This window comes from Erythrolamprus reginae, chromosome 3 (genome assembly GCF_031021105.1).
Source record: "Erythrolamprus reginae isolate rEryReg1 chromosome 3, rEryReg1.hap1, whole genome shotgun sequence".
In the NCBI taxonomy this organism is placed as follows: Eukaryota; Metazoa; Chordata; class Lepidosauria; order Squamata; family Dipsadidae; genus Erythrolamprus; species Erythrolamprus reginae.
In genome coordinates this window covers 74,669,871-74,683,782 of record NC_091952.1, presented here as the reverse complement: position 1 = coordinate 74,683,782, position 13,912 = coordinate 74,669,871, and the positions used below count along the sequence as shown (strand labels likewise).

The 13,912-nt window shown below is 44.1% G+C and overlaps 1 protein-coding gene across 11 annotated transcripts in view; it reads left to right on the top strand.

Annotated features, from left to right (window-relative positions):
* Window positions 1-13,912, top strand: part of BEND5 (BEN domain containing 5) — a 1,001,406-nt gene that overhangs the window by 565,548 nt on the left and 421,946 nt on the right. For 10 of the 11 annotated variants that reach the window (XM_070745885.1, XM_070745889.1, XM_070745888.1 and 7 more), the window contains one exon: window positions 4,874-5,064. The exons of the other annotated variant lie outside the window; for it this stretch is intronic. In XM_070745885.1, the coding sequence (XP_070601986.1) occupies window positions 4,874-5,031 (158 nt within the window). In that variant the 3' untranslated portion in view covers window positions 5,032-5,064. Of the gene's footprint in view, window positions 1-4,873; window positions 5,065-13,912 lie in introns of those variants that run through there. 11 annotated transcript variants of the gene reach the window in all.

Below are 13,912 nucleotides of genomic sequence, written 5' to 3'. Positions count from 1 at the left end.
AATTTGCTTAATGTCAGTTAATTGAACTGTTTTAGTTGCTGAGGTCTTCCTCTTTGTAACAATAAACAACCAATTTATTTGGAAGAAGGAACAAACTACTGTACTTCCTAACATACTTTTTCACATGGATGCTATTACCTAATACAGTGGTACCTCATGATACGAACTTAATTGGTTCCAGGAGGAGGTTCGTAAGGTGAAAAGTTTGTAAGATGAAACAATGTTTCCCATAGGAATCAATGTAAAAGCAAATAATGCGTGCAAATCCTTCAGGAAAATCCCAAACTATAGAAGGGAGGCGAACAGAGGGCAGGGAGGAGCAGCTAAAGGGGGCGGGTGGAAGAAGCAAGGCTAGGCTAAAGGGTGAGTGGGAAGGAAGAAAGGCAAGGGGGGTGCCCCTCCCTTTTCTTTCTTCAAAAGACACTCTTTGGGTGCCTGTAAACACGCTGTTCTAGTTATTTAAATGCAGTCTTTTCCCCCTCCAAGCCACCCCTCCCTTTTCTTTCTTCAAAAAAAGGGGGGGGGAGAAGCCCCTTCATCCCAGCAGCTGTGGCTTGGGTTCGTAAGGTGAAAATAGTTCGGAAGAAGAGGCAAAAAAATCTTAAACACCAGGTTCGTATCTTGAAAAGTTCGTTAGAAGAGGCGTTCGTAAGTTGAGGTACCACTGTATTATTTTGTGTCAGGGCATTTTCATACTATGAAATATTTTTAGGCTTGTTAACTGTTGAACATACTGCTATAGATCATATTTTTGTTCTGGAATTCTACTTTATCTACCACAATATTATTATTTATATTTAAAGTATATTTTATAAAGTGGTGAGAAAACTAGAAACCTAGAAACAGTATGATTCATGGATGGCAACATTGAGGCAGGAAGTCCATAGATTTCTCTCTCATTTATTCATTTTATCATGACATATATATATATAAAATTTAATTTTGAGTATATATACTTTTGTAAGAGCCCTGAAAAGCCCTTAAAAGGCGTTATCTGGCTTTTTAATATACTCTGTGTGTGTGTGTGTGTGTGTGTGTGTGTGTGTATGTATGTGTATATATATATATATACATACAGTGATCCCCCGCTCGTTGCGAGGGTTCCGTTCCAGGACCCCCCGCAACGAGCGGGTTTTCGCGAAGTAGCGCTGCGGAAGTAAAAACACCATCTGCGCATGTGCAGATGGTGTTTTTAATTTCCGCAGCGCTAGCGAGGAGCCGAAGATTGGGGGCGGCGCGGCTGTTTTAAAACGTCGCCGCCGGCATGGGGGGCTTCCTAGCAGCCCCCCAAACCCGGGTTGGGGGTCCGGGGGGTGCTGGCAAGCCCCCCATGCCGGCGGCGACGTTTTAAAACAGCCGCGCCGCCCCCAATCTTCGGCTCCTCGCTAGCGGGCTTTCGAGATGAGTCCTGAAGCGAATTCGCTTCAGGACTCAGCTCGAAAGCGGCGAGAGCTAGCGCCCAGCCCCGTGACATTCGCTTTCCTGCCGCCCGCAGCCGAGTGATCCTGGGCTCCTTCGCAACCTCGGAGAGCTTCCTGGGCATGAAAGCTCACGAAAACCAGGAAGCTCTCTGAGGTTGCGAAGGAGCCCACGATCACTCGGCTGCAGGCGGGAGGAAGGCGAATGCCACGGGGCTGGGCTCGGTTCCGTCCTCGGCTCCCCTCCTACCAGCCCCGCCGCGGAAGGCTCCATTCTGTTCCCTGAATGGAGACCGCCGGCCGCTCAATCGGGCCGGCAGGGAACAGAATGGAGCGTTCCGCGGCGGGGCTGGGGGAGCCGAGGCCAGCCCCGTGACATTCGCTTTCCTGCCACCCGCAGCCGAGTGATCCTGGGCTCCTTCGCAACCTCGGAGAGCTTCCTGGGCATGAAAGCTCACGAAAACCAGGAAGCTCTCTGAGGTTGCGAAGGAGCCCACGATCACTCGGCTGCGGGTGGCAGGAAAGCGAATGTCACGGGGCTGGGCTCGGCTCCCCCCCCTTAGCAGCCCCGCCGCGGAAGGCTCCATTCTGTTCCCTGAATGGAGACCGCCGGCCGCTCAATCGGGCCGGCAGGGAACAGAATGGAGCGTTCCGCGGCGGGGCTGGGGGAGCCGAGGCCAGCCCCGTGACATTCGCTTTCCTGCCACCCGCAGCCGAGTGATCCTGGGCTCCTTCGCAACCTCGGAGAGCTTCCTGGGCATGAAAGCTCACGAAAACCAGGAAGCTCTCTGAGGTTGCGAAGGAGCCCACGATCACTCGGCTGCGGGTGGCAGGAAAGCGAATGTCACGGGGCTGGGCTCGGCTCCCCCCCCTTAGCAGCCCCGCCGCGGAACGCTCCATTCTGTTCCCTGAATGGAGACCGCCGGCCGCTCAATCGGGCCGGCAGGGAACAGAATGGAGCGTTCCGCGGCGGGGCTGGGGGAGCCGAGGCCAGCCCCGTGACATTCGCTTTCCTGCCACCCGCAGCCGAGTGATCCTGGGCTCCTTCGCAACCTCGGAGAGCTTCCTGGGCATGAAAGCTCACGAAAACCAGGAAGCTCTCTGAGGTTGCGAAGGAGCCCACGATCACTCGGCTGCGGGTGGCAGGAAAGCGAATGTCACTGGGCTGGGCTCGGCTCCCCCCCCTTAGCAGCCCCGCCGCGGAAGGCTCCATTCTGTTCCCTGAATGGAGACCGCTGGCCGCTCAATCGGGCCGGCAGGGAACAGAATGGAGCGTTCCGCGGCGGGGCTGGGGGAGCCGAGGCCAGCCCCGTGACATTCGCTTTCCTGCCACCCGCAGCCGAGTGATCCTGGGCTCCTTCGCAACCTCGGAGAGCTTCCTGGGCATGAAAGCTCACGAAAACCAGGAAGCTCTCTGAGGTTGCGAAGGAGCCCACGATCACTCGGCTGCGGGTGGCAGGAAAGCGAATGTCACGGGGCTGGGCTCGGCTCCCCCCCCCTTAGCAGCCCCGCCGCGGAAGGCTCCATTCTGTTCCCTGAATGGAGACCGCCGGCCGCTCAATCGGGCCGGCAGGGAACAGAATGGAGCGTTCCGCGGCGGGGCTGGGGGAGCCGAGGCCAGCCCCGTGACATTCGCTTTCCTGCCACCCGCAGCCGAGTGATCCTGGGCTCCTTCGCAACCTCGGAGAGCTTCCTGGGCATGAAAGCTCACGAAAACCAGGAAGCTCTCTGAGGTTGCGAAGGAGCCCACGATCACTCGGCTGCGGGTGGCAGGAAAGCGAATGTCACGGGGCTGGGCTCGGCTCCCCCCCCTTAGCAGCCCCGCCGCGGAACGCTCCATTCTGTTCCATGAATGGAGACCGCCGGCCGCTCAATCGGGCTGGCAGGGAACAGAATGGAGCGTTCCGCGGCGGGGCTGCTAAGGGGGGGGAGCCGAGGCCAGCCCCGTGACATTCGCTTTCCTGCCACCCGCAGCCGAGTGATCCTGGGCTCCTTCGCAACCTCGGAGAGCTTCCTGGGCATGAAAGCTCACGAAAACCAGGAAGCTCTCTGAGGTTGCGAAGGAGCCCACGATCACTCGGCTGCAGGCGGGAGGAAGGCGAATGCCACGGGGCTGGGCTCGGTTATCCCCTCGGCTCCCCTCCTACCAGCCCCGCCGCGGAAGGCTCCATTCTGTTCCCTGAATCACTTTGAATCCAGCAGCTTCTGCTGGATACGGGCGGTGGGTGGGACGAGCGGTGAGGAAGCCAGGGGCTGTGGCAGCTCGCCCCCCCATCGCCCGTATCCAACAGAAGCGGCGGGATTCAAAGTGCTGGGGTGGGGGGGGTTGTCCCGACAGCCCCCCACCCCAGCACTTTGAATCCAGCAGCTTCTGCTGGATACGGGCGGTGGGTGGGACGAGCGGTGCGGAAGCCAGGGGTGTGGCAGCTCGCCCCCCCATCCCCCGTATCCAGCAGAAGCGGCGGGATTCAAAGGGATTCAAGGCTAACTTCTGCGCTTGGCTTGAGGACTCAGCTGGGAAGCGGCACGGGTGTTTTAAAAGGTCTCCGCCGGCATGGGGGGCTTCCTACCCCCCCCGAACCCCCAACCCGGGTTTGGGGGGGTGCTAAGAAGCCCCCCATGCCAGCGGAGACCTTTTAAAACACCCGTGCCGCTTCCCAACTGAGTCCCGAAGCCAAACGAACCCGGGTGGCCGGGCGAGCAGCGAGCAAATGGCGGGTGGCCGGGCGAAGGGCGGGCGAACGGAGGGCGAGCGGGTGCTGGGGGGGGCTTCTCGCCCTCCCGCCAGCAAGAGGGGAAAGACCCAGGGAAGCCGCCCAGCAGCTGATCTGCCCGGCGGGGAACACCATCTACGCATGTGTGGCCATAGGAAAAAAGGGCGCACATGCGCAGATGGTGTTTTTACTTCCGGGTTGAAAAATCGCGATGTAGCCCATTCGCAATGGTCGGGGACACAATAACCGGGGGATCACTGTATATATATATATATATATATATATATATACACACACTGTGTGTGTGTATATATATACTGTGTGTGTATATATATATATATATATACACACACACACATTATATTAAAAAGCCAGATAATGCCTTTTAAGGGCTTTTCAGGGCTCTTACAAAAGTATGTATACTCAAAATTAAATTACAAGCTTGTTTTTCTTTTCCTGGACTGAGATACAGGGCCATTTTAGAATCAATGGATTAAAATGTATATCAAAGACATCTTAAATATTTTAGTGTGAATGTAATTTATCACTCCTAGGTGAACATTTGCTGTTGGAGAGGAGTTTTCAGAACATTGCTATTTGTGGGTTCTTGTTGTCTCTTTAATTCTTTCAGTGAGTTGCTGCATTCATCCTCTGTGTGACATATGCTTTGCTTAAGAGTTTTGGCTACATTTTAAATGTGTTGAAGTTTTATTCTGAATGTCATTTTTTTTCTTTTTTTAGAATGTTTGTATGACAGAATAGCACAAGAAACTCTGGATGAAACAGAAATTGCACAGAGACTCTCCAAAGTCAACAAGTATATTTGTGAAAAAATCATGGATATCAATAAATCATGTAAAAATGAAGAAAGGAGAGAAGCAAAATATAATTTGCAATAAATTTTGAATTTTTAATAAAGTGTTAGTGTTTTACTCTGGTGGTGGTTGTCTTGATTTTGTGTGTTCATGCTGATGGGGGAAATTGACTTTAAGTGTGAATTGTATTATAAAATACTGGACTATTTTTAAACAATATTACAAAATTATTCATCTGCTTAAACTTGTAATGCACATTTGATTGTAACTTAACATTTCATGTGAAGTCTCAGCTCTGTTGCTTTTTTATAAAAGTATGAGGGATCTTTTGTAGAATAAAGCTGAGAGTTCATGAGTTTGAGTAGTTGTATTTTGCAAACAGCATTTTTGGTAGGAAACTCTCTTGAACATGGGACTTCTTACCATTTAATATTTATAAGAACCTCATATTTCTTACAGTTTTCTGGGAAAATTTTCTTTGGTTTAGTATAGCTTCTGTTAAAATCAGTGTGAATGCTCAGACCATCTGTAATCCAGATCATGCCCAGTGTCACTGTTGTGAGTTCAGAAATAGACAATTTTAGTTACAAAATGCTGTAAGTTTTGGTTCTATATAACATGCATGTTCAGTTAACCCTGGAAACCATACACTCTCTTGATACTTCTGTTTCTTTGGAGAAGGCATAATAGGAAAATATTAATAACTTAAATTTCCATGAAAAAGTCATGCAGTTTTAAAGCGTATGCAAAGGTTCTGTCTGTTGAAATAGAGTCGTTGCCATTTTCCTTCAGAATTTGGTATGAATGTATGATTCTGTGAAGTTAAACCATTATAATTCTATATCTCATCTTTAAAAAGAAAAACAAGGGGAAAATAATCCCAACATGTGAACTTTTTTTTTGCTTTGTTCCTTTTAATCACAGTTCTATCTGGTTCTAAATATTATTGAAGGTAGCGCCAATTGTGCACTTAGAGCAAGAAATTTGAACATCGTATTTTTAGGTGCTAAATATTAAACTCGCTAGTTCTTTAATAGTTTTTTTCCCCTTTCATTATGATTTTTCTATGAATGCACTAACTTTAAGCTTAAAAATTACATTATTATTCCATCCCCATGTTTCTGAAAGCATGCATATTTATGTCAGTTCTTAGGCACAATTACAATTATATTTACTTATATCCCATCATTATTTTTACAAATAACTCAAGCCAGCAATCATATCTAACACACCTTCCTCCTATTTTCCCACAACAACCCTATGAGCTGGTTTGGACTCAGAGGTGGTGATTAGCCCAAGGTCACCCAGCTGGCTTCCATGAGTGAGGCAGGACTTGATCTTACTGTCTCCCACTTTCTAGCCTGGAGCCAAACTGGCTCTATGTTGAATTATTATTTTTATTATTTATTACATTTGTATGCCGCCCCTCTCCGAAGACTAACTATTTGATAATCCTTGCAAATGAAAAAATTGAAAGATTAGAAAAACCTCCTTTTGTGTGAATTGAACAGTTCATAAGCCCTAGTGACTGAATTAACTTGACTAAATTATCTTAAGAATGTTTATTAAAATAAGAAATAAAATTGCAGCTGATGGTGATTTTTCAAAAACTGTTGAAACTAAGTAAAGGTTAAGCATGTAATGCTTGAAATAGGGCATTTGAAATTGAAATACCTGCAGAATTGGGGAGGAAGGTCTAAACTATGCATGTCCATCTCATTGCCACATGCAGCTCTGGATAGCTAGTATTGCAACTCTGTACAATTGTAAACTTTTAACATGTATTCTCATATATTATTTATACATATATAAAAAGAATGTGTGTCTGTATGTTCCAGCATAACTGTGGAACGGCTGGAGTAATTTCAACCAAACATGGTATACTGATTATCTGGGGGGAAAATACTGCAGTGATAAGACACCCATAGTACTCCTAGGGGTATGTGTTTGTATATTTCAGCACATTAAGTCTGGAATGCCTTGAGCAATTGCAACCAAACACAAACACACAGGCCAGGGACGTCTTACCCCCCACAGTATTTGTTTCCAGGTAGTAAGTCATCTGTGAGGCTGCAGGGAGCCTCATTTCTGGATCTCTGGGGAGCCTCGCAGCCAGTGCCATTCCAGGAACTCTGCAATGAGCCGTTCTCTGGCTGGCAGAGCAACGACGCATTGAGCAGCTGCAGCTCCTCCATGGTGGCGGGCTCCATCTGGCCGTCCGTGAGCGACACTCAGCTCCTTCCACACCGGCTGTCCATCCCGACTGGGTCACCCCAGTGTGACCCAGGCAAAATATGCCGCCGCCTGCTTGGCTTCCTCTGGCTGCTACACAAGCCTTGGTGCCACAACAGTTTCTGAGCAGTGCCATCCATCCTGGCAGTGCCCCCTAACAGCCGGGGTGGGGGGTGGGCTTCGCCATGTATGAGAGGGAGCCCCAACTGACAATGCTCGCTGGCCCTCTTATGGAGGACAGGTGGCTGAGCTGAATGGCGGAGTCATGGTGGGCCCATCATCTATTCACCAACTTTGGTTGAAATTGGTCAAGGTGATCCAGAGTTATGCTGGAATACATGCACTACATGGGGTAAATAAACACCTGTGCAATGTCAGGTTATCAGCTAGTATTACATATTTTATGTGTGGTCCAGGCAAGCCAAAAATTTGGATACGTTTGCTCTATACAAATATGATCCTACAGTCGAAGAACGGAAAGGCTGACTGCTGAGATAGAATAGAATAGAATAGAATTCTTTATTGGCCAAGTGTGATTGGATACACAAGGAATTTGTCTTTGGTGCATATGCTCTCAGTGTACATAAAAGAAAAAGATACATTTGTCAAGAATCATGAGGTTCGACACTTAATGATTGTCATAGGGCTCAAATAAGCGATGAGAAAACAGTAGTATTAATAAAAATCTTAAGAATACAAGCAACAAGTTACAGTCATACGTTCATAAATTGAAGGAAATGGATGATAGGAATGATTAAAAAAACTAGTAGAAATAGTAATGCAGACTTAGTAAATAGTTTGACAATGTTGAGGGTATTATTTGTTTATAATTATAAAAGGGCTTCCTTAATTTTATGTTATGCAAACAGCCATTAGAGATCATCTGTGATTAGACATGTGTTAGGCTTGGGTGTAAAGGTAACCCATTTTAAATGTATTTGGAAATTCTCGGTCATCCACATCATGGTTGTTCCAAAGGGGCTTTTCCAAATCCAGAAAGTCAAGTTGCCTTTTGGAAAAGCACCTTTGGGGGTAACCCATTTTTGTCACAAGGAAGAAGTTTCTTGTAAATGCCTTTTCACGTCCATCAAAATAAAATCATAAATATTCTGGGGTTTTTTAATTAACAGATCAAGGGTAAGATTTGATAAAAATTATATCAGAACTAATCTAAGATGTGAAGGAAAAGGACTTGCTGATATATTCTGGGTGATTATTTCTTATCTTTGAAGGAAAGACATTTTGTTGGAGAAATATTCTAATTCTTTATAGTTAACCTTTGGTATAATTTGTAATATTCATTGCCTAATGCATATTACATTGCTATGGAAATTGGGGGAAAGGGATATAAGCAGTACAAGAAAGCTTTTTTTTTCATTAATTACCAGTTGAATTAACATCTCTGCAGAAAAAAAGGGCAGATTTTGTTATTTTTTTTAAAAAATAAATTAATTCAGTGATGTTTATTTAAATATGATTTCTTTTGCATAGAAAAAAATAGTTTTAGGTTTTTAATAAATAAAAGAAGTTCAGCTTGTGGGCTAGTGGAGTGCAGTTGGGATAGCAACTGTAGCATTTGGATTATCCTCCGAGTTAGAACAGCCTCTGGATGTCAGAATTTAATTTTAGAATGAATCCAATTTAAATTTAGCAAAAAGGCTTCTGCTATGGAAGTGGCTGACATGCTTAGTCTTTTTTAAAAATGTCCAATCTAATTCAACTATATGAGGCGGGAATTAAATGATGCAGACATTTGCAGTAACTACTCTTATTGTCTTACCATGCTATGTGAATCCAGTTAATTGGTACTTTTTCCCCCCAACAAAATCATGTTTAGCTAAATCATTTTCACAAAATAGGTAATCTAGGTTTCAGATACTATAGTATGAATAGTACCTGTATTTTATATTTCTGGAATAGGTGAGCTGATATATCTGTTTCTGTATTGCCAGCAGCATCCCCAAAGGGGATATAAAAACCAAGATGGCACTTATAATTATGAGTGAAGTTTCAATCCTTTGAGTGTTGATGCATGTAAGAAAGGGGTGTGTATGTGAGGCTTCATTTGTGTAATTGCAACTTGACTTGACATTTCCCCCTGAATAACTTATTTATCACAAGAACACTATACAGTGTTCCCTCGATTTTCGCGGGTTCGAACTTCGCGTAAAGTCTATACCACGGTTTTTCAAAAATATTAATTAAAAAAATACTTCATTGGTTTTTTCCCTATACCACAGTTTTTCCCACCCGATGACGTCATATGTCATCACCAAACTTTTGTCTGCCTTTAATAAATATTTTTTTTAATAAACTAATAAATAAATATAGTGAGTAATAATCTGAATGGTTGCTAAGTGAATGGAAAATTGCAATTTAGGGGTTTAAAGTGTTAAGGGAAGGTTTGTGATACTGTTCAGAGCCAAAAATAGTGTATTTACTTCCGCATCTCTACTTCGCGGAAATTCGACTTTCGCGGGCGGTCTCGGAACGCATCCCCCGCGAAAAGCGAGGGAACACTGTATATCAGTTTTGGCGAACCTTTTTGGCACCAAGTGCTGAAATGGAGGGGCGCATGTGCTGGAAACCAGAAGAGCCACTAGCTGGTGTGCATGCATGTGCCAGGAAACCGATCTTCCGTTTTCTGGAGCATGTATGTCCATTGGCCATCTGGTCTTCCATTTTCTGGCATGCATGATGCCCAAGGACCAGCTCGCTGGTGCACATGCACATGCAGGAAATTGGAAGATTATCTTCCTGGCACTGAGAGGCTCTCTTCTGGTTTTCGGCACTCCCACTCCCGTGAAGACCGTGCCGGAATCCAGAAGAGCATTGGGCGACAGCTTGCATGCCTGGAGAGATGGCTTTGCGTGCCACTTCCGACATGTGTGCCATAGGTTTTCCATCAGAGCTATATACGATATAAACAAATGCAACATTCACCAAATATTTAGAGGTTGGAATCTTATTTGCATCTAATGTTGCCCATTTTCTGTTTGACTTTGTGTCATTTAAAAAAAATCTTCCTCCTTTCTTGTTTAGTCTGATTTTCTATCTGTTCTGGAAGGTTCAAATAGGACTTCTAGTCCTATTTGATAGATGTTGCTGGTATAAGTAAAACAGGCAGATAATCAAATCAGATAACAAAACAACGATAAGCATCATATAGATGGTAGGTTTAATGCAGTTTAATGTTTCCAAATGTAAAATAATGCACTTGGGGAAAAAGAATCCTCAATCTGAGTATTGCATTGGCAGTTCTGTGTTAGCAAAAACTTCAGGAGAGAAGGATTTAGGGGTAGTGATTTCTGACAGTCTCAAAACGGGTGAGCAGTGTGGTCGGGCGGTAGGAAAAGCAAGTAGGATGCTTGGCTGCATAGCTAGAGGTATAACAAGCAGGAAGAGGGAGATTGTGATCCCCTTATGTAGAGCGCTGGTGAGACCCCATTTGGAATACTGTGTTCAGTTCTGGAGACCTCACCTACAAAAAGATATTGACAAAATTGAACGGGTCCAAAGGCGGGCTACAAGAATGGTGGAAGGTCTTAAGCATAAAACGTATCAGGAAAGACTTAATGAACTCAATCTGTATAGTCTGGAGAACAGAAGGAAAAGGGGGGACATGATCGAAACATTTAAATATGTTAAAGGGTTAAATAAGGTTCAGGAGGGAAGTGTTTTTAATAGGAAAGTGAACACAAGAACAAGGGGACGTAATCTGAAGTTAGTTGGGGGAAAGATCAAAAGCAACATGAGAAAATATTATTTTACTGAAAGAGTAGTAGATCCTTGGAACAAACTTCCAGCAGACGTGGTTGGTATATCCACAGTAACTGAATTTAAACATGCCTGGGATAAACATATATCCATCCTAAGATAAAATACAGGAAATAGTATAAGGGCAGACTAGATGGACCATGAGGTCTTTTTCTGCCGTCAGTCTTCTATGGTAAAGATGTCATGGTGCATGTAAACTGCATACTAAGCCATGGGCTGAATAAAATAAAACATTGTAATATTCTGGGCTTTGTTCATATCTATCAGATTAACTAGTCCCTGGTTTAATTTTATCAATACTAATTTACACAAAGTAAGTTCTTTTCTTTTTCTAAGAAAAAAATCCCATAATTCCGTTGAATTGATGGAAGAAAAGAGGGTGATGTATTTAAGCAGTAACTATATTTATCTCCTGTCCAAAGTGCTTTAATCAGAAAACGTTGAAACTAGTGCATGACATCCGAGTGTCAGTTTGGCCTAAAAACCTGAGCCAAATTTGTGTGAATGTTTAGCGTGGTTATCAGAATACTTACCAGCACACCAGGAAACGAGTGGAACTGTTACTGCACTGAATGAAAAAAAGAAAAAAGAAAAGTCATGGAAAAAATGTCTCCTTTTAGCATGCTTCTGATTTTCATGGGCTTAAGTGATAAAATCTTAATATAAATCAACCCAATTTTATTGATACCATTTTTTCATCATAATGGTACAGATGAATTTGGAGCAATAATTCACAGAATATAGAGGCAATAAAAATGTTATGAACAGCAATTATTGCATACTTCATGCTCAGTAGCTAATTTTTAAATTTTACCCTCCAATATTTCAAAAGGCTTTTTTGCCTCTAGGCTTTCTAATAGGAAGAAAAATTACCTGGATTTTAAAACTAGAATAATTACTCAAAATAAATTACATGGCTCTTACCGACTTCTCTCTCTCTCTCTTCATATATAGATGCAAGGTTCTTTTTTTTATTTGCTTTTGAATTGGTTTTCTTTTCTGCTTCATCAAATCTATTTTTCTTGCTACTACACTGAGTATATAATAAAGAAAGGCTGCTGCAATGACATTCTTCCAATGAGCGTGTCACTGTGCAATTGAAAACAAGACAAATATCTTTCCATCTTTGAAGTGAATTTACAGATTTTGTACAAGGAAGCTATTTTCATGTATGCGGATTACCTGGAGCTAAATCTGCTATGTAATAAAATTCAAAGGGAACACCATCATTTATATCAAAGAATGGCAAATCTCACCTGAAGGCCACACTTTGTTTTAAACATATATATTGGCTTCTAGAGGTCTGGGGCAGAATCTAGTAATGTGTTTTGCTTCTTGTGGTGTTGCAGGGCATCTTAAAATGCAAAATAGGAATGTTAAATCCTGGAAATCCATAGCACATCTATTTTGTTGCTTCTGGAGATCAAATTACGCCAATGTGAAAACTGATAGACATCACTGCAGAGATAGGCAGGGTTTGTAGACAACAAAAATGCTGATGGTTTCCAAGAATGGTAGAATTCATGAAAAACAAATATACAGTGGTACCTCATCTTACGAACGCCTCTTCTAATGAACTTTTCAAGATACGAACCCGGTGTTTAAGATTTTTTTGCCTCTTCTTCCAAACCATTTTCACCTTACGAACCCAAGCCGCTGCTGCTGGGATGAAGGGGTTTCTTTTCCCCCCCCTTTTTTGAAGAAAGAAAAGGGAGGGGCGGCTTGGAGGGGGAAAGACTTTGCAGAGAACAACGTGCTTGCAGAGGCACTGAAAGAGTGTCTTTTGAAGAAAGAAAAGAGAGGGGCGCCCCCCTTGCCTTTCTTCCTTCCAACTCACCCTTTAGCCTAGCCTTACTTCTTCCACCCGCCCCCTTTAGCTGCTCCTCCCTGCCCTCTGTTCGCCTCCCTTCTAAAGTTTGGGATTTTCCTGAAGGATTTGCACGCATTATTTGCTTTTACATTGATTCCTATGGGAAACATTGTTTCGTCTTACGAACTTTTCACCTTACGAACCTCCTCCTGAAACCAATTAAGTTCGTATCATGAGGTACCACTGTATTGATAGAGCAATCGAGTGAAATTAATATGTGATTCTGTCAAACCTTTATCCCTCCAGGACTTTGAGATGAGAAACATCTGGTCCTTCATTAATTCTAGATCAGTGATGGCAAACCTTTTTTCCCTCAGGTGCCGAAAGAGCGTGCGTGCTATCGTGCATGCGTGAGTGCCAACACCCATAATATAATGCCTGGGGAGGGCGAAAACAGCTTCCCGTGTCTTCTGCCTCATATATCCCAGTGACCGATTAGGTCGTACAGAGTCGGCCTTCTCCGTGTCCCATCCACCAAGCAATGCCAGCTGGCGGGACCACAGGGGAGAGCCTTCCCTGTTGTGGCCCTGGTCCTCTGAAACCAACTCCCCCAGAGATTCGGACCACCTCCACTCTCCTCGCCTTCTAAAGGTGTTAAAAACACACTTATGCCTGCAGGCCTGGCCAGGAGTATGAATGAGGGATGACTGAATGTTATTTATACTGGGTTTTATTTTTTATTTGTTTTTATCCATTGTATTGTAGTATTTTAATAGAAACATAGAAGATTGATAGTAGAAAAAGACCTCATGGTCCATCTAATATGCCCTTACACTATTTCCTGTATTGTATCTTAGGATGTATATATGTTTATCGCAGGCATGTTTAAATTCAAGTACTGTGCATTTACCAATCACATCTGCTGGAAGTTTGTTCCAAGCATCTACTATTCTTTCAGTTAAATAATATTTTCTCACGTTGCTTCTGATCTTTCCCCCAACTAACCTCAGATTGTGCCCCCTTGTTCTTGTGTTCACTTTAAATAAAGTTCAGGAGGGAAGTGCTTGTTAATAAAAACACCTTATTTAACCCTTTAACATATTTACATGTTTCGATCATGTCCCCCCTTTCCCTTCTGTCCTCCAG